Here is a 24,887-nt window from a genome sequence, read left to right as displayed (position 1 = left end):
GTAATTTTGGGGATTAATGTTCCTGCTGGAGAGAGATGGGAGTTTTATCTAGTGGCTGTTTCCACTCATGTTAAAGTAGGGCAGAGGATTAAGGAGCCTGCTGCAAAGAACATGTCATTGTGTGTTCAGAGGTTTTCAGGCAATAATAAAAATGTAAAGTTAACCTTGGCAAATAATGTGTCTGTGGGAGAGAGATCGGAGTTTTTTCTAGTGGCTGTTTTTTTTTTTTTTTTTTTTTTTTTTTTTTTTTTGATTTCAAAAACCTTTATTCAGCATGAACATGTAATACACAGCCCTATGCCTACAACCAACTCGTGGCCGGCAGCGTGGTACAAGAAGGAGAAGGAGTGTTAAACACAGCTGCCTGCCCACAACCCACCAGGGGCCGGCCGCGGCACAGGAAACGAGATAATCAGCATGCCATTACAAGAGACCATCACCCCAAAATACATCTACATTGAAACAGGCGACCCGCAATAACATGTAGCAGTGGTATAAATGCATCCATCTGTAGCGCCTAGGGGGTCGTTCCAACTCTCACCACAGTTCACTGCCTGGCCGATGGGCAAGAGGCGAGCCATTACCACGGGAGCGGTATCTAAGAAGGTCAAGGGGAGAGCGGGAGGAGAGCCCACTACGTCTGTGGATGTGACAGCAGGTATACCTGTAAGGGGCCCCAGATGTCAGTCGGCCGGGAAGCAGAAGGCAGGAGTTCAGCATATCTAAGTAAAGTATCCTGACAGTGTACCATATCATCAAGCCAATCCTTAAACCTGGGAGTTCTGCCCCGTCCCCATCTGCAGGCTATCAGACGTTTCGCCATAAGAAAGGCGATAGTGGCAAATCTGCGGACTGGTTTTCGTATAGTTTTTGTATATCCCAGGAGTGCCTGTGCCGGAGAGGGTGGCAGTGGGACATCTATCATTTCGGAAAGGCCCGAAAAAACCCGCTGCCAATAGTCCGCAATCTCCCGACATCCCCAAGCCATGTGGAGAAAATCCGCCCCTGGAGCGTGGCAGCGCCAGCAAAGATCATCCTCTCGAAGGCCCACCCTATGCATATGTGCTGGAGTACAATAGAGTCTATGTAAAAATCGATAATGAATCACTCTAAATCTGCTACTGGAGGAGATCTGTTCTGTTTGTAAGCAGCAGTAACTCCAGAAGTCGTCATCTACGGGGAGACCTAGGTCCTCCGTCCATTTTATACGTGCACTGCAAGGGGAGAGGTCTAGGTTAGCGCGGAGCGAGTGGTATAGAGTAGAGACTGCGTGAGCCGGAGTGGTAGCCTTAAGTAGGCGATGCAAGGGTTCGAGTGTGGGCGGCTCGCTAGGGAAGTCCCCTGTCAACGCACGAATACCACTCCGAAGCCTGGTATAAAGGAAGGTGTCCATGAAAGTGGGTGTAGAGTGAGTGAGCATGTGAGACTGGGTTTCTAGTGGCTGTTTTCACTCATGTTAAAGTAGCGCAGAGGATTAGGATGCCTCCTGCAAAGAAAATCTCCTTCTGTGTCTGTAAATTTTTAGTCAACAATATAAATGTAAAGGTAACTTTGGCGATTACTGTTCCTGCTTGAGAGAGATGGAAGTATCTAGTGGCCGTTTCCACTCATGCTAAAGTAGTGCAGAGGATTAAGATGCCGGCTGCAAAGAACATGCTCTTGTGTGTTCATACGTTTTCAGGCAACAATAAAATGTAAAGGTAACTTTTGCGATTAATGTTGCTGCTGGAGAGAGATGGGAGTTTTATCTAGTGGCTGTTTCCACTCATGCTAAAGTAGCGTAGAGGATTAAGATGCCTGCTGCAAAGAACACGTCCTTGTGCATTCAGAGGTTTTCAGGCAACAGTAAAAATGTAAAGGTAACTTTCACGATTAAAGTTGCAGTTGGAGAGAAATTTAAGTTTTATCTAGTGGCTGTTTCCACTCATGCTGCAGTAGCGTAGAGGATTAAGATGCCTGCTGCAAAGAACATGCTTTTGTGTGTTCAGAGGTTTTCAGGCAACAATAAAAATGTAAAGATAACTTTGGCGATTAAAGTTCCTGTTGGAGAGAGATTTAAGTTTCATCCAGTGGCTGTTTCCAGTGATGCTAAAGTAGCGTAGAGGATTAAGCTGCCTGCTGCAAAGAACATGTCCTTGTGTGGTCTGAGGTGTTCAGGCAACAATAAAAATGTAAATGTAACTTTGGCGATTAAAGTTCCTGCAGGACGGAAATGGAAGTTTTATCTCGTGGCTGTTTCCACTGATGCTAAAGGATCACAGAGGATTAAGATGCCTACTGCAAAGAACATGTCCTTGTGTGTCTGTAGGTTCTCAGGCAATGATAAAAATGTAAAGGTAACTTTGTAAATTAATGTTCCTGCAGGAGACAGATCGAAGTTTTCTCCAGTTGCTGTTTCCACTCAAGCTAAAGTTTCGCAGAGGATTAAGATGCCTGCTGCAAAGAACATTTCCTTGTGTGTTCAGAGGTTTTCAGGCGACAATAAAAATGTAAAGTTAACCTTGGCAAATAATGTGTCGGCGGGAGAGAGATCGGAGTTTTATCTAGTGGCGGTTTCCACTCATGCTAAAGTAGTGCAGAGGATTAAGATGCCTGCTGCAAAGAACATGTGCTTGTGTGTTCATACTTTTTCAGGCGACAATAAAAATGTAAAGGTAACTTTGCCGATTAAAGTTCCTGTTGGAGAGAGATGGCAGTTTTATCTAAAGCCTATTTCCACTCATGCTGAAGTAGCGCAGAGGATTAAGATACCTGCTGCAAAGAACATGTCCTTGTGTGTTCAGAGGTTTTCAGGCAACAATAAAAATGTAAAGGTAACTTTGGCGATTAAAGTTCCTGCGGGAAAGAGATGGAAGTTTTATCTCGTGGCTGTTTCGACTGATGCTAAAGGATCACAGAGGATTAAGATGCCTGCTCCAAAGAACATGTCCTTGTGTATCAAGAGGTTTTCAGGCGACAATAAAAATGTACAGGTAACCTCGGCAATTAATGTTTCTGTGTGAGAGAGATCGAAAGTTTTATCTAGTGGCTGTTTCCACTCATGCTAAATTAGCACAGAGGATTAAGATGCCTGCTGCAAAGAACGTGTCCTTGTGTGTTCAGAGGTTTTCAGGCAACAATAAAAATGTAAAGGTAACTTTGGCGATTAAAGTTCCTGCCGGAAAGAAATGGAAGTTTTATCTCATGGCTGGTTCCACTGATGCTAAAGGATCACAGAGGATAGATTCCAGGGCTAGAGTTACAGCAAGGGCCTGGAAATAAATATGCTTAAAACTAAATTTATGACTAGTTTGGTGTTTACTTAAGAAAGCAGGATGTGAAATAGTTCTGCTCCAGCTGAAGCCTAACAGAGCATCCTTGTGAGACCCTGTAATTGGACTGTGTGCATCTTAAAAACATCAGTGTCTGTAACATCTAAAAACCCAGGTCTATCCCGCAAACAAAATGCTTGTTTATTGAAATACATCCAACTCCTGGAGACTGGAGGCAGCAGTTCTGTCAACGACCACCAACGGGCGCTTCTCGCCTCTTGATAAAATCCACGAAGCACATTGTATAAACTGAAGAAGGGTTTCCTTTTCTGGGTTAGCGGTGGCAGAGACAGCACCAGCAGCGGGTGCTGACCTCAGTTGCGGCCTCTCCTCTTGTTCAGTCTGCAGCAGAGTTGAAGGAGGAAAGAGACCTGGGTGTTAAAACCATTTTCAATTAGCAGATATGTTGGTTTCTTTTCTTCAGTGGTAAAAGTGAAAAGGGCAGGGCAGGCCAGCCAAAGGGTGGCCTGGCCACATTTGTAACAATACACCTACTAGTGAAAAAAGAAAAGATAATTTTAGAAGTCGAGAACATCTAATAAAATTAACAAAATGGCATAAGAGAAGCAAAAACGTGTTTCTTGATTAACCTTCATATCCCTTCAAACACAAGGTCAATATCATCACCTGCTTCAAAACTTGCTAATATAATACTAACTAGCCTTCAGGAAGAGCCCCACCCAGACGTTATTCTGACTGGAGATTTTAATATGAACTTACTGAGCCCTTTTTTTTTAAAAAACAAGTTTATTGACATTTCTTTTATCATTACAATGCCTTGCAATACAATAATTTTTCACGGTGTACAACCATAGATGTAACGGTTTACAGAGAGTAGTCTCGCTGTTTATACATATCGGAGACTCGTCCGACCAGGGTGGTGGGACTGATATATCAACTATAACATATCCAAGAAACATCCTGTACCAAGGTGTGTTCATTCACTAATGTCGGACCCAGACTCATCCTGTGGTGGGGGGGGTTTACATATATTTCCACAGTAGGCGTTCCACTTCCCCCATACCTTCGTCCATTTTTTGGGGCACCCTCGGTGAATGTAGACTGATTTCTCTGCCACCATTGCCATGTCCATATCATTGCGCCATTGACTGAGGGCAGGGGTAAGTCTGGAGCCGCAGCGCTATATTTCGTTTTGCTACTGTCATGCACAGTGTTACCCAGTCTTGCACTGTGTTGTTTAAATCCGTGGGTTCCCAGATATTGAGAAGACAACGTTTTGGTTCTGGGAGAACCGTGACTGTCGTGACTTGTGAGAGCGTACGCATCACCGCTCTCCAATAGTGCGCTATCTCTGGGCAAAGCCAGATAGTATGGTAAAGTGTACCTGATTCCCCACATTGCCTGAGACACAGTGGCGTGTCTGCTCGGTGTATTGTGTGCAATAGTGTCCTGGTATAATATGTACGGTGTAAGATTTTAAATTGCACCAATATAAGCCTCGACGGTATCGCTGCCTCCCTAGGGGACCATGGAGGTGGAATTTCTATAGCCCGACGCCCGGGACATATTGTTTGGGGTCAAGGGCAACACGTTTTCATGTGTATTTGGTCCTTGGGACAAGTAGGCCCAACCCCCTACATCATAAACCCTTTGACTACCAGTTTACAGTACCACCTTATGGATCAGGGAAAGGCATTTCCTGCAGTTAAGGTAATGAAGAACCAGAACCTTTTGGGCCTGGCGGCGCAGGGTACGCCTTAATCTCCGGGGTTCTCCTGCTCAGCTACACAGACACGGGACACTCTGTTAGGCGTTAGAAGATCGGATTTATTAGCTGCAGCTAGTACAGTTAGCCCAGAAGTACACGAGGTAGGTTCTCAGGAGACTGCCACTTCACTCCGTGGTGCACAATCTTATATAGTACATATGTGGAATATACATTAATCAGAGACACACCCAAGACATACAAGAAAGAGCCAATAAGAAAAGTTGGAAAACAGAACAGAACCAATAGAAACATTTTGAAAACAAAGTATCAGATGACTCGACGAAGCCTCTCCTCCGACTGTGTTTGTCACCCCTCCCTCGAACTAATTCATTAACAGATCTGCAACCAACTTGCAGGTGGTGAGATACATTTGTGTGTTTTGGAGGACAGTTGTGAAACGAGAGAATGCTAGCAGAGGACAGCGAAGGCCAGACGATAAGATTAAGTCAGAAGAGAATAGTGTGAACCAACAGATAGTTGAGACGGGGATTAGGAAAACCAGACCGGGATTAGTGTACTCGGCCAGTCCTAACACCAGTTTTGTAAATAGAGGCAGAAGGCTTATTTCGACACGAAGCTGCAGGAAAAGCAGAATAGACTTTGTTCGCCGTGCTGCCTGAGTGAGGGAAACACAAAATGGCGGCAAAGCACAAAATGGCGGGTCGATTCGATCACGATCGAAAATCGAATTTTCTCAGACCCTCCTTTTGCCAGAACTCAGGCAAGATACATAGACTCACGTTAATCTGAGTCAATGTCGATGGCCATGAGGTCATCAAGCTGTTGCTGTAGCATCATTCTTATGTTCTCTGTTGTTTGTGATTTGGGTTTAGGGATGCACATAGTAGCACAAAGGTCGCAGATGGCGGGACCACAGTGCATACAAAGGCAACAAGAGAAAATGACGGTCAAAACTACTCCAAGGAATGTCAATGCCTTCCAACCCCATTTGGACAGTAGTCCCCAAAACCACTCCAATAATGACCAATCTCCTTCGTCCTGAGGAATCGACTCAGAGATTATATGTAACTTAGAGATAGCTTGGTATACTGTTGGAGCGTCATCAGGTATGAAAATACAGCAACTTGACCCGATCAATTTGCATACTCCACCACGATCCGCGAGAACAAAATCTAAGGCAACTCGGTTTTGTAAGGTCATAAGACGATCCGCCTGTAGTTCTGCCGTGATATTACTTAAGGCTCCTACAGTGATGCCTATTGTTGTTTCTACGACACAAACCAGTTGCCTTATATTTCTGCTGTTGGCCATTGGACCCCAAAAGGAAGAAATCCTTTGAGGAAATCTCCTCCCTCTTGTCCTGCTGTGTCTTTAGAATCAATAATCCCTCTGCCATATCTGTTTCAATGATAATTTGCAGAAGCGGTGTATGTAGGGGGAAGAAGGAAAGCTATATAACAGGTACCAGAAAAACCCCTTGGCAACCACGTGTAAGCCCTATTGTGGCAGATAAAATACGTGCCTTGAGATGGCACTAGAGGCGGCGAGTTCTGAGAGGAGTAGACGTATGTGTGGGAACAGTTGGTTCTTTGTATAGTGTCAGAAGACCGACCATTTATTTGCAGACAGAAATTTCCCTGATGAGGAATAGTCCAAATCGGTGGAGATTCTCTTTTTTTAACCTTATCACTAAGGCTAGTGACATAATGGGTGACGTTCCAGTTTGTGTACGCTTTCCTTTCGTCAACGGAAATCTTACTATTTTCCATGATTTTAGCCATAGCTACCATTCCCTTTATCAATGAACTATGACTAAAATCTGGACCACCAATATATGAACTAACAGATCGTCTGAATTTGCTTTGATAGGCATTGGAGAAGATAACAAAATAAGCCCAAGCAGAACCCTCATAAGAAAACGGAAGAACTAAATATGGCATTCCTTTTTCTGTGGTATGTGGCATAAGTCCACACACCCAACAGTCAGTTGTATTGATCACTAATTGGTGTTGATGTAATAACTGGACAAAGGAATTGTTATAATATTCAGTTCTTCTAATGAGTTCATGTTGAGGAAGGGTATGAAATAGATGTGGAGAGACAGTAGAAGAAGACGAAGAGGTAGAAGGAGAGACAACTTTTTGCTGCAGAGCATAAATAATCCAACTTATAAACCCCAAAAGGATACACAATAATATAATAATACATAAGGTTATACTAAAACGACTATACATTATTCTACAGGATTCTTTTTTCATTTCATCCTTTCTCTCTCTTTTGCCTAGTGTAGTTTCCATCTTTCTAAATGGATGCTCACGGCAATCTTCCTCAATCACTTAATTATGATTATCTGCCGTCCTATGACACTGCAAGTCCTGCAGGCCTATTGCCACTACTCAGGTCACAACCAAGACTCCTACCGTGACCCTGCAACCGGAATAGAATACTACATAGGAGAGAGAAAAATCTTAAGTGTTCTTTGGTCTAGGTCTTAGATTATAGTGTTCTTTATCAGGTACAGTTTGGTCTCGGAACAATGTTCGTGGATTTGTCGTATTCAAGCGACGATGTGGTGTTATCGCTTCCTGAAGAATGTCGTCGTCCTCTTTCTCAGACAATGTTCCATTTAGGCATGCATCGCTAAAAGGTACAAATCGTGGAACCTTCTCACTCTCAGAGTCACCAATGCCCCTACGCACCCATTGGTCGAAGGGTAGAGGCAAAGGCACTTTCTTACAATGCACGCCGTGAATCCAATTTTTCTTTCCTTCGACTTTGACTGCTGTTCTCGTCACCAAAAGTACCAAACGAGGCTCCCTTCACCTGGGCTCCAAATTTTTCGTCCTTTGGAAATTCTTTATACACACCCAGTCACCTGGTCGGATGGAATGACCTGGGTCTGTGGAAGCCTCCGGTAAAGCACTCTGAACCTGTTGATGGAGAACACGCAATTTAGTTGTAAGTTCAAGCAAGTAGTCAATTAACATTGGATATGGCAAGTCTGAGTATTTCTTAGGGCGAGGGACTCCCATATGTTAGCTGGGCGCCCAAAGACCACTTCGTAAGGGCTAAGTCCCAAACGAGAGTGCACAGCAGTTCTGGTGGACAGGAGAGCCAGTGGTAAAGCATCGGGCCAATTAAGTCCTGTACTAGCCTGCACTTTCACCAATTTGAGCTTCAAAGTTCCGTTGTAGCATTCCACTAAACCCGCTGACTGTGGATGGTTTGCCGCATGGAACTTTTGCTTGATACCAAGACCCGCACAAACTTTTTGCATGACTTGGTCTACAAATTCGCTCCCATTGTCACTCCAGACAATGCGCGGCAAACCAAACCTGGGGAAAAATTATTTTAGTAGAATTTTGGCTGTGGATAAGGCTGTATTGTCTTTTAGAGGGTATGCTTCTATCCACCTAGAAAAGGCGCATACTACCACCAGAACATATTTGAGATTTTTGCATCGTTCCATGTGAATGTAATCGATCTGCAACACCTCAAATGGATATGTCGGAGGAGCAAAGTGACCCGCTGGAGTTGGGGTTCCCTTTCCTGGGTTGTACATCAAACAAACAATACAATGTTTCACTACATTGTCTGCGCATTTTGGGATTCCTTCATTTTGCCACGCTGGAGCCAGAAGCTTGCATATACCTTTCGCACTTAAGTGGGCTGGACCATGCGCCATAGTAACTACTGGGAGTACATAGGCATCTGGTAATAGCCAACGTTGGTGTTCAGATAATTCCACCCAACAACCCATCTCATCTAACATTCCCATACTTTCTTTCCACTTACTCAATTCTTTCTCTGTAGCCTCTTTCTGAATCAACTTTACACTTTCTACTGTATCCTCATACATTCCTCTTTCTCTAATCCAATTCGTAGGACCCGCCACATACATTCGACTTGTAGCGTCTCTCGCTGTCTTTTTCGCTACTTCATCTGCAAATGCATTTCCTCGGCCAACATCATCTGTAATCTTTTTGTGCGCACTACACTTCACAATTGCTATTTGGGTGGGCAAAGCAAGTGACTCAAGAAGATCAGTCACTAACTGACCATGTTGTATTTTAGTGCCATGTGAAGTAAGGAATCCCCTCTCTTTCCAAAGTCACCCAAAATTGAACGCTACACCAAAGGCGTATTGACTGTCGGTGTACACGTTCAGTTTTTTCCCTTTTGACAACACACATGCTCTCGTTAAAGCTATCAGTTCTGCTGCTTAAGCTGAGTTGTATCTGATACGTGCTGTTTCCACAACTGTATGTAAAGTAGTAACAGCATAGGCTGAAACTGTATCTCCATTAGACATTTTAAAACAAGAACCATCTACCCATAGCATTCCATCCGGATTCTCTAGCGGCGTATCTTTCAAGTCAATTCTTCCTTTTGTCTCTTCCTCAGTACGGAGGAAACAATCATGTTGCTCCTCAACACCTTTCTCCTCTGGAAGGGGCAACAGAGTAGCTGGATTTAGGGTATTACATCGTTTGATGTGTACGTGACTAGCCAAAAGCGTCAGCTCGTATCCAGTTAAACGAGCACTGTAAGATGCTGCGTTTTCGTTCTGTTTAGTAAAGTATCTACTGCATGTGGCACCATGACAATGAGAGTATTATCTAACACCATTCCAGCAGACTGTCGAATAGAAATTGCTGCTGCTGTCGCTTTGAGACAACTAGGCAATGCTTTAGCTACGGGATCTAGCGTAGCCGAAAAATAGGCACATGGCCGCTGTTTGTCTCCAAATTGCTGTCTTAAAACTGACAACGCACAACCCTCTCTCTCATGGACATAGAGCGTAAAAGGCTTATTGTAATCAGAAGTACCTAGTACAGGAGCGGAACACAGAGCAGTACGTAAATCAGTAAAACTCCTTTGGCACTCGTCAGTCCAAGGAAGGGGCTGAGGTGTATCTTTCACAGTGAGTGCCAACAGAGGTTTGGCCACCAGGGAGAAGTTAGGGATCCACTGCCTACAATAGGAAGTAATACCTAGAAAGGCACGTACCTCCCTTTGTGTGGATGGCACAGACATTTGCGCAATCGCCTGAATTCGTTCTGGGGTTAATCATCGTCCCTCCTTTGATAGGAGATGACCCAAGTAGGTAACTTCTCGACGAACATATTGTAGTTTGGAAGGTGAAACCTTATGATTCAGATTAAACAAATGGCGTAACAATGCAAAAGTCACATTTTTGCAAATATCTTCTGAATCAGCAGCGAATAACAAATCATCCATGTATTGTATAAGAGCAGCACCAGACGGCAAATGAAAAGTATCAAGATGACATTTTAAGGCTTGACTGTAAATAGAGGGACTTTCACAATAGCCCTGAGGTGCGCGTTTGAACCGGAAGCTTCGGCCTCCAAGAGAGAAGCCAAAAATATCCCTACTCTCTTCTGCAATGGGAATACTAAAGAAGGCATTCTTTAGCTCGATAACAGAAAACCAAGTCGCTGTGGAAGGTATCATTGTCAACAGAGCAGTGATATCTGGGACGACAGGAAATTGTGGTACAACAATTTTGTTTATCTCCCGAAGATCAATTACGAAACGATATACAGGTGGCTGAGAAGGATCAGTGCGTTTAAGAACAGGAAGAATAGGACTATTGCATATGTTTCCTCTCGTTTCTTCAACCACACCCTTCTGAATCAAATCATGGATGATTTCAAAAGCGCTTTTTCACCTTCAGTGGAAATTCTATACTGCGGAATACGCGGCAATTCAACATCAGGCTTGAGAGTGACAACATAAGGTGGAATTTCAAGACAGCCCACATCATTCGGACCCGTGGTCCAAAGCGTTGCCGGAAGAGAAAGTAGTTCAGGTGGAAACTGATCTTAGAACAAATACATGGGAGAAATCAGTTTCTGTCCTAAAGTAAGAGGTACACCAGAAGGGGAACAATATATTGTAGCATGCATTCTTTTCAATAAGTCCAAACCCAACAGATTCTCACCGCAACCATTCGTCAAAAGAAGTGGAGCTTCTAAATCATAAGGGCCAATTGAAATAGGCAAAGGGCAAGAAACCGGTTTACGAACAGGGGTGCCAGAAAATCCTACAGATACATTCGTTAAGCCAGACAAAGGTGCCCCAGGGAGTTTTGAATGAATGCTAGAACTTCTCATCGCCCCGGTATCTAGAAAAAATGGCTCTAAAACACCCATTGTAGTGACATTAACATAAGGTCCATTCTGATCTACTGGAACCGTCACAACTCCCTTACTTTGTCCAAGGCTGTCCTAGTTAGCATGAAGACTTCCATTCTCGCTTTCAATATAATGGTCTTCATTGTAGTACTGTGTAGACCTAACATTTTGCTGATCAAAGTAATTCATGGAATTGGGAGGAGGAAGGGCACGCTGTTCTTGAGTCAACACACCTCGACCTCTACCTCTATTTACTGACTAGAGGCCACCACGACCTCGTGGAGCAGATAGTGCTCCACTGCGCTGCAATAAAACTGGACAATTATGCTTAAAATGACCTTCTTCTCTACAATAGGCACATTGATTAGGTCCTAACAAAGGTCGCGGAATATATGGCTCAGGTTTCTGATACAACCTCTGAAACTGTGGAGGCTGTTGAAACTGAGGCTGAGCATAGCGAGGAGGATAAGCTTGTTGCAAGAGAACCTTCGTTTTTAATTCTTTCGTCTTTTTCTCTTTTGTTTTTCTTTTTCTTCTTTATCTCTGGTTTCATAATATTGTGCAGTAGCCAATATCTGGGCAGAAGAAGAAACAGCCCATGAACTTTCAGAATTTTTCAATTTGTGTGACAGCTCGGGAAGCAAATTAAATACAAATTTGTCCACAAATAATCGCTGTCCACCCTCTGTAGCCATATCTTGACTACTGTGATCAATAAATGTCTCCTCAAAACGAGTAAAGAAGTCAGAGACACTTTCATCTTTCTTTTGTTTGCATGCCGCTAATTTATCCCAATTAACTCTCAATGCAGGCATCATCGTTTTCATTAATGTAATAATCCTACCAGGGAGTTCTGAAATCAAAGCACCAGGCTTCGCACCACCCACTTGGTCTCTATCTGCGGCAGTTATAGTATCCCAATCAGCACCTAATTCCTGTGCGTGATTCTCCTTACGAATCCTAGCCCATAATATCTGTGGGACTACATTTCCCATTAACATATCGATATCAGCTAGATTCATGATGCAAGCGTCAACTGTCTGTGATAATTCTTTATAATAACCCGCAGGGTTTTTACGAGGATCCGGTAGAGTCTGTTTAAGGGCTAAAACTTCAGATCTCTTCCAGGGGACATGTACCCATATACGCTGAAAATGAGCGGGAATAGCTGGATTAACACCTTGAGCTGCAACCTCTTCCTTCCATACTGGAGGAACCTCCCTCATGGGATACTTTTTCAGTGTCAGTCTAACCGACGGATCAGAATCAAGGAAAGTCTGAGAGGACAATAAGTTTCTAAAGGAAATAAGTGTCCTTACAGCGTTTTCAACTTTGGAACCCACAATAACTCCTTTATCAAAGTCAGCCTGAACATCTAACAGACCCTGTGGAACCGAATTCAAATTCACATCCTCCCATTCTTTAATGAGAGTATCACACATTACATCGAAAACATATCTTTGCGTGGGTGCATTCCATTGTGAGAAGGTAGGCATAATATCGAGCACACTGTATTGGGGACCCTTTTTGATCCATTTACGTGCGAGAGAGTCCAACCTTTCTCGTTCTTCAGAATCTGGGAACTGACTACGAGACTGTCTTCGAGCAAAAGGAGACACATTTAAGGCTTCAAAGAAAGGAGATAGAATACCAGAGACAGTGTCCGTGAGTCGCCTACGCATAGACGAAGAATTGGACATGAGGATAGGAGACAAGGTATTAGGCGAACTAACAGAAGGAGAACCGGTAATTGCAGGAGGTGCAGAAGGCAAAGGAGATCGAAGATCAGGAGATGAGGGCAAAGAAGTCGAAGTTAATGGTAAAACTGGCAGAGGCGGTACTACTGGAGGAGGCAAATGTGGAAGAGCCGGAACAGGCGGAGGTACTGCTGGCGGCTGAACAGGCTGTAACAACTGGGGTGCATTGGCACCTTGTGCATAGGGCGGAGGCAATCTCAATAAATGAGACATTAGAGGATCTTCTTCTAAATCTTTGTTATCGGAAGGGGAAACAGACAACACCGGATAGCATTCATCTATCGCCATACGATGCTGTCTCTCTGAAACCTCCGTCGCATTATCAATTTCATCATCTTTAAATCGTTGGGCAGCCTGTATAATTGTCATACCCTGTGCTTTCCTATCTCGTTTTGTTTGCTTAATTTCTTTCTGTTTGGCTTCCTTACGCCAAAGGCGGCAAGAGTCAAATATTGCCGGGCTTTTCTTTTGAATAAAACTGCTTCTAAATTATCTAGCACATCAGGCTCAAAACTACCATTTTCTGGCCATTTTAAAACACCATCTTTCTTCGTGTATCGGGTCCATGCCTCGTTAAAGGCAATGGGGCCAATACCATGTTTTGAATAGAGCTCGTATGTGGGAGTTCCAACCGAAGGAATCGGACAAGAGTCCTCAAGCCGGGAGACCCTATTACAACCAAAGCAACAAAGTTTTCCAAACTTAGTCAGACCAGGCATCTCGTGATTTCACCGGACTGTTCACAAACTTCAAGGGGGTAAAACTCAGTTTACGCAGCACAAATGCACTTACCCCTCGGCTTCGGCTATTGCAATAGTCAAATCTAAGGACCAAAGGAACAAAGGAACAAAATTGTGGGAGCGACCCACCAAATACTTAACTAAGGATGTCTTCTCACGCCAACAGAGGACCGTCTATCGTCTCGCCTTACCATACATCACCAAAGGAAGGGCCAAGGCAGGGCGGCCGTCAGGGCAGCAGTCGTCAGTAGCCGTCAGGAAGGAGTAACCACGCTGAAAAAGACCTTCGGACGTGGCTCGCGAATCCTCCAGAATTTTCTTGCGGGGTTCTTCACGACCTTCAGGCAGAACCGGTACCACTGAAGCCGCCCCACGTTGGGCGCCAGTTGAAGAACCAGAACCTTTTGGGCCTGGCGGCGCAGGGTACGCCTTAATCTCCGGGGTTCTCCTGCTCAGCTACACAGAGACACGGGACACTCTGTTAGGTGTTAGAAGATCGGATTTATGAGCTGCAGCTAGTACAGTTATCCCAGAAGTACACGAGGTAGGTTCTCAGGAGACTGCCACTTCACTCCGTGGCGCACAATCTTATATAGTACATATGTGAAATATACATTGATCAGATACACACCCAAGACATACAAGAAAGAGCCAATAAGAAAAGTTGGAAAACAGAACAGAACCAATAGAAAAGGTTTGAAAACAAAGTATCAGATGACTCGAAGAAGCCTCTCCTCCGACTGTGTTTGTCACCCCTCCCTCGAACTAATTCATTAACAGATCTGCAACCAACTTGCAGGTGGCGAGATACATTTGTGTGTTTTGGAGGACAGTTGTGAAACAAGAGAATGCTAGCAGAGGACACCGAAGGCCAGACGATAAGATTAAGTCAGAAGAGAATAGTGTGAACCAACAGATAGTTGAGACGGGGCTTAAGAAAACCAGACAGGGATTAGTGTACTCGGTCAGTCCTAACACCAGGTTTGTAAATAGAGGCAGAAGGCTTATTTCGACACGAAGCTGCAGGAAAAGCAGAATAGACTTTGTTCGCCGTGCTGCCTGAGTGAGGGCAACACAAAATGGCGGCGAAGCACAAAATGGCGGGTCGATTCGATCACGATCGAAAATCGAATTTTCTCAGTAATATTTGTGTCCATGTGTTAATGCTGTTCAAACTTGTATTTATGGTTCATTAATGCAAAACCTTTATTATTAGGGTGAGCGATCAAAGTACATGTTGTCAGCTCAGACTGTACTACTGTCAGTGGTTATAGTATAAAAATGAGTACACACATTTTCAATGTTTAGCAATATGAGGCTATGTATACTGCTCCCAGAATGCTCTCTGATTAGATGCAGAAGCTTGAAAGCAAGATTGATGGTTCTTTGCTTTCAAAATAAAATGTTCACAAGAAATTGCAAAAACATTTTGCTAAACTACGGTAGCATTTAGGTACCTTTTTTTTTTGCAGCATCAGTTAGTAAAATATGTTGATGTATGCTAGTATTTCCAAAAAATATTCATAATGATAAGTCAGTGTAACCAGTTTCAATAAGATTATAGAACATAAAAATAAACAAGCACTGGTAAAGCTAATAGGTCAGAAATTGTTGGTCAGCCTTTTGATTTTGTCAGTGCGTGACTTGTTTTGGCATGGGTTTTGTAAAACCTTATTGGTGTGGGAGCTGCCGGGTCCTCATCATTATAACAAACATTGGCAAAAGCAAAAATTGTTATGGTCTCAAAAAGCACACATTGCCACAGCAGATCCTGGCACTGAACACAACGACTGTGTTGATTATGTTCCTTGTGAAAGAACAGAATGCTGTCACTCACAATGAAGCTAGCCAATAGACAGAATTTTAATAAACACAAAAGATCATGGTTAACGCCAGACCTAATTAGGGGCCTAATTATTAAATAAAGTCTCAAAAGTGCACTCATGTCCCTGCATTGAGTGCAGATATACAACATTTGTGAATTCACAAGACTTTACAGAAGTAGGCCAAGAAATAATACTCATAGAAAATATTTGTTAACAGCATTTTAGCATGAGCAAATATGCAGGTGTAGATTTGCTTGTGAGAAAATCTGAGTGTTTGCATTTCACTCTCCCTCCAACCCTTTTTTCCCAACCCTGGGAGAAGTTTTACATCTGCCATTGTCAGGAGCAAATTTCCAACCTTTCTCAGTATGGGAAAAGATTAGAGAAGAGTTGGTGAAAACCCTTAAAACATGCAAGTTAGTAGGTTTGCACAGACTCAAAAGGGCATTCCAACCCTGGAACTGTTGCTTACCATTGATTTCAGCGCCAGTATGCAGATCTGCAGAAACATGGCAGATTGCTAGTATTCAAACCCTACTATGGAAGGAGCCCTGGCATAATCAGAGAGGCTATTTCGGAGCTCTTATATAATGAGATTGCTGCCATAATTTGTCACAGCATTACATGCAACAAAAGGGACAAGTGGATTTTGTTACAGGACAAGTAGATTTATGAAGCAACCTGCCCCATGGACAAGTAGATATATTATTAAATTCCACACCCATGGGGACGCCAGTGCCTCCTGCCAGTCAGCTTCATCTAGTTCAGCTATTGCTTGTTCCCATCTGGCCTTCAATGCGTGAGGTCTGGGCGGTTATTCACAATTTTCCGATAGGTTTGTGAGATTGCCTTTTTGTGAAGGTGGTCTGTTAGAAGCCTATCTTCTAATGGTGAGGATTCTTCAGGTCGTGTTCCTAGTGGGATCAAAGACTGGAGTGCGTGAATAACCTGTATGTAGCAGAATAGTTCTGTCTGTACTAATCCGTAGGTGGCCTGCAAATATGCAAATGGGACTATTTCCCCTTTCTTCCAGAGGTCTGCAACTTTCGATATTCCGCACAGATCCCATTGGCTGAAGTCTTTGGAATTGCGCAGCATGCCCAGCCTCTTTGTGTCCCACAGCGGCATAGCTTGAGTTATTACTCCCTCCCATCCTAATGCTCTCTGTGCCTCGAACCAGACATGTATGATGTGCGCTGTTGGACCTGTGAGGTTGTGCCTTCTCGCCCTATTGTATAGCGCTCCCATAATCCTTAGAGTGTCTAGAAAGTGTCTGTCCATTCGGTATGCTGGGTCCTCTTGGGGTACATGGATCCAATGGTTGATAGCAACCAACTGGGATGCCCAATAATATATTTTAATATCAGGAAGGGCGATACCCCCGTTGTACCATCTTCTAGTAAGTTTTTGCATAGCTATACGGGGAGTTTTCCCATCCCAAAGCAGAGTTGTCCTTCCGCATTTATTGCTGTGAAGTATGTTGGGGGGACAGGGAACGGTGAATTTTGAAGTGCGTATAGAAATCTGGGGAGTGCCGTCATTTTAAAGAGGGCTGTCCTTCCCAGCAGTGTCAGTGGCAGTGTGCGGCAGTGTTTGACGTCACCTTTGAATATCGTCAAGGGCTGTGTTAGATTTTGTGCAATGAACTGTGCTCGATCATGTGTTACGAATATCCCTAGATATTTAAAGCCAGTATCCGCTACCTGAAGTGTACATCCACATGGGAGCCGGGTGGGGAACCATGTAGGATATAGAGGAGTGACTTTGCCCAGTTTATGGTGTACCCGAATACCCGCCCAAGGGCCGTGCAGATATCTAAGAGGCAGTTAATGGAGCGTGCTGGGAACGTTAATTATGATTATGTCGTCCACATATAGCGAGATTCGGTCTTCCCAGTCCAGTGCCCACCTCAATCCACGTATCACTGGGTCTTGCCTTATCCAGGCCGCCAGGGGCTCCAGCACTATTGCAAACAGGAGTGGTGATAATGAGCAACCCTGCCTTGTCCCGCTCCCTAGTGGGAAATCGGTCGATATATGGCCGTTCACCACTACTTGGGCTAGTGGCTGAGTGTATAGTAATTGGATCCATGCACAGAATTTGGGCCCGAATCCCAAGTGGCCGAGGACTGCAAAAAAGAAGGGCCATTCAACTAAGTCGAACGCCATTCGTGCATCTAGTGAGAGTATAACTGCGTCCTCTGCTATGATGGATCTGCGCTCTATAACACCATGTAGCCTCCTCAGATTGAGCGCAGTATTGCAGCTGGGCATAAATCCGAACTGATCCGGGTGGATCACCGTGGAGAGATGTGGTTGTAGTCGGTCGGCCAGTGCCTTAGCTAGTATTTTTGCCTCAGCGTTTATCAGGGAAATCGGTCCATAGGACGTACATTCCTGTGGCGGTTTGCCAGGTTTATGTATCGCGACTATGGTAGCTAGGCGCTGATCTCTAGGAAGGATCCCCTTTTCTAGGCTATCCGTGTACATGGCAAGCAAGTGTGGTACAAGCTGGAGTACTGCTTGCTTATAGAATTCAACCGGAATTCCGTTGGACCCTACTGCCTTATTTGTCCGTCATCTAAACGGATCTGCGCCACCCATTTACTCGCCCTTTCCTTCTTTTCCAACCAGGCCAATAGCTTACCCGCTTTATCGCCGAGTTCGTAGACAGTGTGGTGTGTTTTTGTAAGCGTATTATGAGCCTCCACCAGCGTGTAGACGTTATATGCCTGTTGTGCAAGGTGTAACGTATGTGTCGTCTCCTCAGTAGCATCCTCTATATGTGCTGCCTCTGCCAAGGATACTTCTAGTTCTAAATTATCAATGTGGCTTTGTCGTTCCCATTTCTGTCTCACAATTAGGGAGATTGCGTGCCTGCGGAGCACTGTCTTGTACGTTTCCCACAGCTTCATTGGAGAGAGAACGAGTGCTGGTTTTCTTCAAAATGGCTCTATGTCGCCTTAATGAGGTCCCTACTAATTTTATGATTTTTATGGTATCCGGGGTGGATTGGGAACAGTCTTTGCTGTTGTGGGGCGAAGGGTGTGTATGTAATGAGTATTGGTGAGTGGCCCGATATACCTCTGGATAAGTGCGTAATCTCTGCCATTCCTAGCATCCCTGTGGCTAAGGAAACGATGTAGTCTAGTCTGGAGAGGCTATTATGTACTCCAGAGTGGAATGTATATTGCCTTTCTGTCGGGTATCTGGTCCTCCAGACGTCTAATAAGCCAAGAGCATCTACGAATTCTACTAATTGGAGGTTGGCACCACTAGGGTCCCTAGGGCTTTAAAGTCACCCCCCAAATTAGTTCGTCACGCGGGAGTGCAAGCAGGAATTTTCCCAGGTCTGGAAAGGCAGTCTAATGCAACGTCGGTGGGACGTAAACTGACACTATGTTATATATTCTACCGTCCCATTGGCATATTATCGCTGCAAATCGCCCTTGGTCGTCCTTGTGAGTTCCGGTTATAATCAATGGGAAACATCTATTAACTAGGATCCCCACCCCTCTGGAACCAGAGGTAGAATCGGAGTGTACCATCATTTTGAAGCTTCACCTGTCCAGGGCTTTAACGGTCGGCCGATCTCTGAGTTTGTGTTTGGCATGATCGTCCATAATGTTTAGCCACCCTTGGGTTATTTGCAATGCAGTCCCCCTAGTGTCATATGGCCTGATCTTTGTTGCAACACCTGTCCTCAAAAAACAACCAATACTAAAAAAAAATCCAAATAACTAAGCCCATCCCTCCTCCCTGCTCCGTGGATTTAAAACTACCCGCCTCCCCAACTCAGCAGAGTGCTTTAGTCCCATAACTTTGTCCCCCGTTCATTGCCTTTGTGTCCTCGCAGTCTGCAGCGAACATCCTGCACCTTCCAGCAATCCGACCGAAGCACAATTTTCAAACTGGCCGTCGTTCGTTATCCATGGGGCGGTTGCGCTGTGCCCATGACGAGTCCAGCTCGTCATAGACCCCGCCCGCTAATGCAACGGCCGGCACAGGGCGGGGAAAGGGGCGGGCACTCAAGGGGTTAAAATGATTCTAACCTCATCAGGCACTGTGACCTCAGGTACATACATAAGAACAGTTGCAAACTATTAAGAGCTCGCAATAGTCAGCTCACAAAACGTATATAAATCATCAATTTTACCAAACAAACATGATGTGCAAGACAAAATTATGTTATATTACAAAATATTTATTTGATGAGTAAAAGACAAAAACATTTTAAACAAAACTTAGAGGGTCATGGAAAGCAGAGGAGAAAATTGTTCAAGGGAACGTGTAGAAGAGGGGTGCTAAAAAAAGTTAGAAGGAGTCAAGAGGACTCACAGTTTTCAAAACAGAAGATAAGTGGCATATATTTACACAAATGTACAAAAACTGATAATGAATTAACAGTTCAATGCTACCTGCCCATATTTAAAAATCATTTGAATTTTTAAGCTGGAACAGGGGAATTGGGGAGGATGGTCCAGGTGCGAGAAGGGATAGCGTCGACGTTTCGATCTGACTTAATGGCAACCGAGGGAATTTGGTGCCTCAGCCATGCGGATCTTCCTCAGGACAGGGGAAGGAAGGGAGAGTAGACCCTATAGAGTGAAAACAAGGGAACTTAAAACGGGTACCTATGAGGGTTACCATTACTTGATGTCTGCACATCAAGGGAAAAGGACCCACCTCAACAAGAATCATGTGGTGCTCAAGGGGTCCAATGAATGGCACACCGATACCTGAAAATTAAATAATGACATTGGTTCCCAAAAATGTATAGCAAAGGGTCCTTAATTCTAAAGGAAGGGTATGGCGACTTACCCGGGTTGATGACAATATCCAACTCTGTTTGGGATTCAGTTTGTGGTTGGCGAAGAGATGGCGCTATTGAGATTGAGTTCGTAGTAACCGTGCATATAGCGCGGGTCACGTGATTGATTTAAACAATCCAGGACACAGCTTATTTTAATACAGCTAAAAAAGGGGAGAAGAGTGAACTAAGTTAAGGATTCTGTCCTGAATACGTTGTCAAGCTCTTTAACCGAGCCGGTTAGAAGGGTAATTACCTTGTGGTGCTGGGAAGAGTCTCCGTTCGAAAGAGTAAAAATTAAAATAGTGATAAACTGATTTTATTACCATTTTATTTTACATGCTTTCTGCAGCAGTGCATGGAAGTGGTGTAACACTCCTCTGCTCTTATGTACGAACTGCTGCAGTGACTAAGATGCAACACTTTATCACGAGTAGTGCAAATCAGTTTTGTGTTATGGCCACACCATCTTTTTCCACTGGTGTGAACTGTGCCTCCTCCTCCAGGTCTGCCCCCTCCTAACAGCCACATTCATTCTCCTGTACAAAGGAGGTTTCACGATGACTCCTCTACTCTGCGGCCCGCATTGTACTGTTCCACTCTGTGACTGGCCAACAGGGCTCTCCTGGGCTGACCTGTCTCTATCCTGTTGCTGCCCATGGGGATCTCTGGGTGACTGAGATTCTAGGCGCTTGATAAGAAATTACACGGCTGAGCCAGATATAACAACTGTGCAGGTTAAGTCCGGGGTCTAAAAGACAAGCCTCTTTCACAATGCTACTCTCTCAAAATTGTCACTAAATGTCCGGGATCCTCTCCTCACGCCAAGAGCTCTCAGTAAGGTCCAGGGCGCTAAATGTATGTGTTTAGTTAAAAAACACTTCACATTGGAGAAGTTGGGACGAAGGAGCCAGAATGATAAAAAAATTATGTACTAAAAGAAGGTGAAATGCTTTTGCAGCCCTAGAAATGTTGCTGAAACCTCACGTTTCTTGATCATTCAAACACTGCAGTGCTGGTTTCATGTGGCAGGTGCTGGGCTCGGTTCCACACGTTCACATGAAGCCTAGCTTCAATGCTGATGGCTGTTGAGGGGCAGGTGGGCTGCGCAGCGCAAGGGGCAGTAACATGGCTGTGGCAGGGGATCTGTGCAGCACAAGGGGGCAGTTACATAGCAGGGGAAGGTGGGCTGTGCAGCACAAGGGGGCAGTAACATGGCAGGAGCAGGTGGGCTGCATAGCACAAGGGGCAATAACATGGCAGAATCAGGTGGGCTTCACAGCACAAGGGGCAGTGATATGGTAGGGGCAAGCGGGCTGTCACATATTGCAAATCTATGTATAGGGAGCAACCTGTGCAGGTCACACACTAACAGCGCAGGAGAAGAGCATCATTCCCGTCTGAATTCCTTCATGTTAGAGCACACGTGCTTTGAATAAAGCTTTTTTCACACTTGTTGCACAGAAAGAACATACTTGAGTGCAGCACTTTTGAGTGCAGCATTTCTCGTACTATAGAAAACACTTTTTACAGCCAGGCCCTGAGAGAGCTGCAACCTCCTTGGGGAATTCTCTAGCGATTCTGTAAATACATTTTTTATAAAAGTATTTTCCCATCAGATCAGATAATCTTTATTCTGTATACATTAAATAGTATAACCATAAAAGCATACAATAATATATATTTGAAAAATCCATACAAATTCATAGGAAATTCAAACAAAAAAGTTAAGTATCATATCCCAAGATATGATTAGCAATTAGGGGTGGGCGAAAAATTCCACTACACCGGCGGAGTTTTGCCCAATCCACGTTCTGCACGGACTTCCGAAACACTCTGTGAGGTGACACAGAGCGGAGTTTTCTCTTTGGAGCGTGTCAACACTAAGTTGGTAGGCGCTTATGAGAAAAAAATTGGGCGCTATACCTCCTCTCGGCAAGATTCATCAACGCAGGTGTTAGCAGCTGGTGGCGGCCGCTCACGTTGAGAAATCTGCCACTCGAGTAGAATGTCTGTTCAAGAGGCAGAAAGCAGCAGCGCCCGCTGCTGTGATGCCTAGGGCCATTCGTGCTGATTTTACAGCGCAGGACAAACTCCCAGCACAAAAAAATCAGTGGGAGCAGTGCGACTCAATAGACTTTGCCGCTTATGGAACTCCGCACAGCGCGGCAGAGTTCTTCTAGCACTTCGCTGACTTCTGCGGAGTGAAACTCCACCCAGGTCTACTAAGCATGGCCTAAAAGAGATGTTCACAGACCAAATTCATCCTTTTGTGGAAAGATAAGGTTCATATATTTACTGCTGACCACCATAGAAATGACATTAAGTAAGACCCAGGCTAAAAGAAATAACAAAAATATAGAGAAGCACTTAGTTCAGATAAAACCAACAAAGAGTGGACTTTCCTCAATAAGCAAAGTGCAGCCGATCCCTATTGAACAGTTCCAACTACAGGAAATACCAGATGCAGTTATTCCCTTCCACACTAGCTTTCTCAGACAGGTGGTAGTAGGTGAGAATTTATAAACGATCAGGCAAATAAACGTCAACTGAAGAAGCAGTAAATAACACAACGCAGATCTACAACTTATTTTCCCATCACTGGTGTAGGGATTAAACTGTCAATTGATATGAATACTCATTTGAAGTTCAGAATACGTTTTAAAAGTTCAGGCCTCGTGAAAATTCTCTTGTGAAGTTGAAGATATCTTTTGTGAAACCATCTTTCAACTTCTAGGGTTCCAACCAGTGTAGACAATCTAGGGTCATAGAATGTCCTTTTTAACAAACTTCTTATTGCATTCTGTGAATGCAAATGGCTTATCACCCATGGAACGTCTGGTGACAGTGAAGATCATTTATTCACCAAGCTCTTCTTGTACTGAGTGCAAGAAAATAGCTTCTCATCCATGTAAACTCTACGATGATACTAAAGGTCTGTTTGATACATAAAACTCTTCACACATTCAATGCATGAAAATTGTTTCTCACCTGTGTGGATTATCTGGCTATGTTTAAAACATGTGCACTGATGAAACATCTTTTCATAATGATTGCATGAAAGTGGCTTCTTCGTGGGTTAGCAGGTGATGTCCAAGATTTGACCTTTGAATAAAGCTTTTTCCACACACAGTGCACACAAAGGGCTTCTCACCAGTGTGGATTCTTCGGTGACGTTCTAAATCTGACTTGTAGAGAAATCTCTTCTCACACTCGCTGCAGATAAAGGGTTTCTCAATTGCACCCCTGTGGATTTGCAGGTGTCGTTCAAGTGTTGATTTGAGAGTAAAGCTCTTCCCACATTCAGTGCAGGCAAATGGCTTTTCATCATTTTGAATTCTCTGGTCTTGTTGAAAGTCTAATTTAAACTCAAAGCTCTTCTTAATATGGCTTCTCTGGTGACGCTGAAAATCTGACTTGTACACAAAGCACTCTCCACATTCAGAGCAAGGAAATGGTTTTTTAAACTCACCCTTGTGTATTTTCTGGTGACATATAAGCCCTCCCTGCTGAGTAAAACCTTTCCCACATTCAGTGCAGAGAAAGGGTTTCTCACCTGTGTGAATTCTCTGGTGACGCCGAAGAATTGACGACTGAGTAAAACTCTTCAGACATTCAGTACAGGAAAAGGGCTTCTCACCAGTATGGATTCTCTGGTGACGAAGAAGATAGGACTTGTGAGCAAAACCCTTTCCACAATAGGTACAGGGAAAGCGCTTCTTTAGTCCATGATATTTCTGATAGTGTAGATGATTCTCAATTCTTTTAAATGCATTTTTACCATCAGTGGAGAAGGTGTGCTTGTCCTCACTTTGGAGTATTCGATATTGGTTAAGGAGTGTCTTTGGAATAGAGGTCTTGTTTTCATAGCATGTAGTGGACTCCTTCACAAGCATACTTGACATACCTGACATAGAATGAAAAAATAAATTAGGAAGAATATTTTCTTAATTAAACAAAAAACATCTCAGTTGTCCCCTGTGAAAGAGGGACAGTCATAACACAGACAAACAATCAATGATAGTCAAGAAGCAGAAAGATGTCACATTGTTCTCGGATAAGCATGTGCACTGAATGGCAAATGTTATTCTGCCCTATTACTGACAAAACTCCATAAGTCCAATGAAAGCAAGTGTTGGATACCCTGAGTGACAAACATGTACCAGTCCAAACAATGGCTGGTGTATGCTCAATGGTGCACAATGGGCATGATTTTAAGCAGGCTAGAGCTGAAAAACCGCCAATTGATTACACAACAACTGAGAACTTCGATCAATCAGATTCTTCAGAGTAGATTACATCTTGGTTGTTAATTTGGGAAAACCATTGTGTAGTTAATATGTTCTGTTAGTCAGGAGTCTTTTGAATGTTTTAAAACAGGATCGCCTGTATATTTTAAGTGTCTCCCCGGACAGCTTTAGTCCTCTGCCTGATAATAGATTATCAATTTTAAAAAAAGACGACTTTGGTTCAGACACTTCAACTTTGGTTGCTTGCACCAACCACAGTCACCTTCAGCCATAGCTTGTGGAAAAGGTCATTCATACGTAGGGCATTTTTTATGTTTTGGTGGTGATTAGCAAAATAGTCTCTCTC

General features: G+C 43.9%; 1 protein-coding gene and 1 long non-coding RNA gene across 4 annotated transcripts in view; one reads left to right on the top strand and one right to left on the bottom strand.

The window, feature by feature from the left end:
• Positions 1–24,887, top strand: part of LOC146869539 (uncharacterized) — a 159,043-nt gene that overhangs the window by 60,428 nt on the left and 73,728 nt on the right. The gene's annotated exons all lie outside the window — the stretch shown is intronic.
• Positions 19,665–24,887, bottom strand: part of LOC146869538 (uncharacterized) — an 88,169-nt gene continuing 82,946 nt past the window's right edge. For all 3 annotated transcript variants that reach the window (XM_085604417.1, XM_085604479.1, XM_085604561.1), the window contains exon 6: positions 19,665–24,198. In XM_085604417.1, the coding sequence (XP_085460543.1) occupies positions 23,336–24,198 (863 nt within the window). In that variant the 3' untranslated portion in view covers positions 19,665–23,335. The remainder of the gene's footprint in view (positions 24,199–24,887) is intronic.

This window comes from Triturus cristatus, chromosome 1_1, assembly GCF_964204655.1.
Source record: "Triturus cristatus chromosome 1_1, aTriCri1.1, whole genome shotgun sequence".
NCBI lineage: Eukaryota > Metazoa > Chordata > Amphibia > Caudata > Salamandridae > Triturus > Triturus cristatus.
Note: the sequence above shows the minus strand (reverse complement) of the source record. Positions and strands in the feature narration are given on the sequence as shown.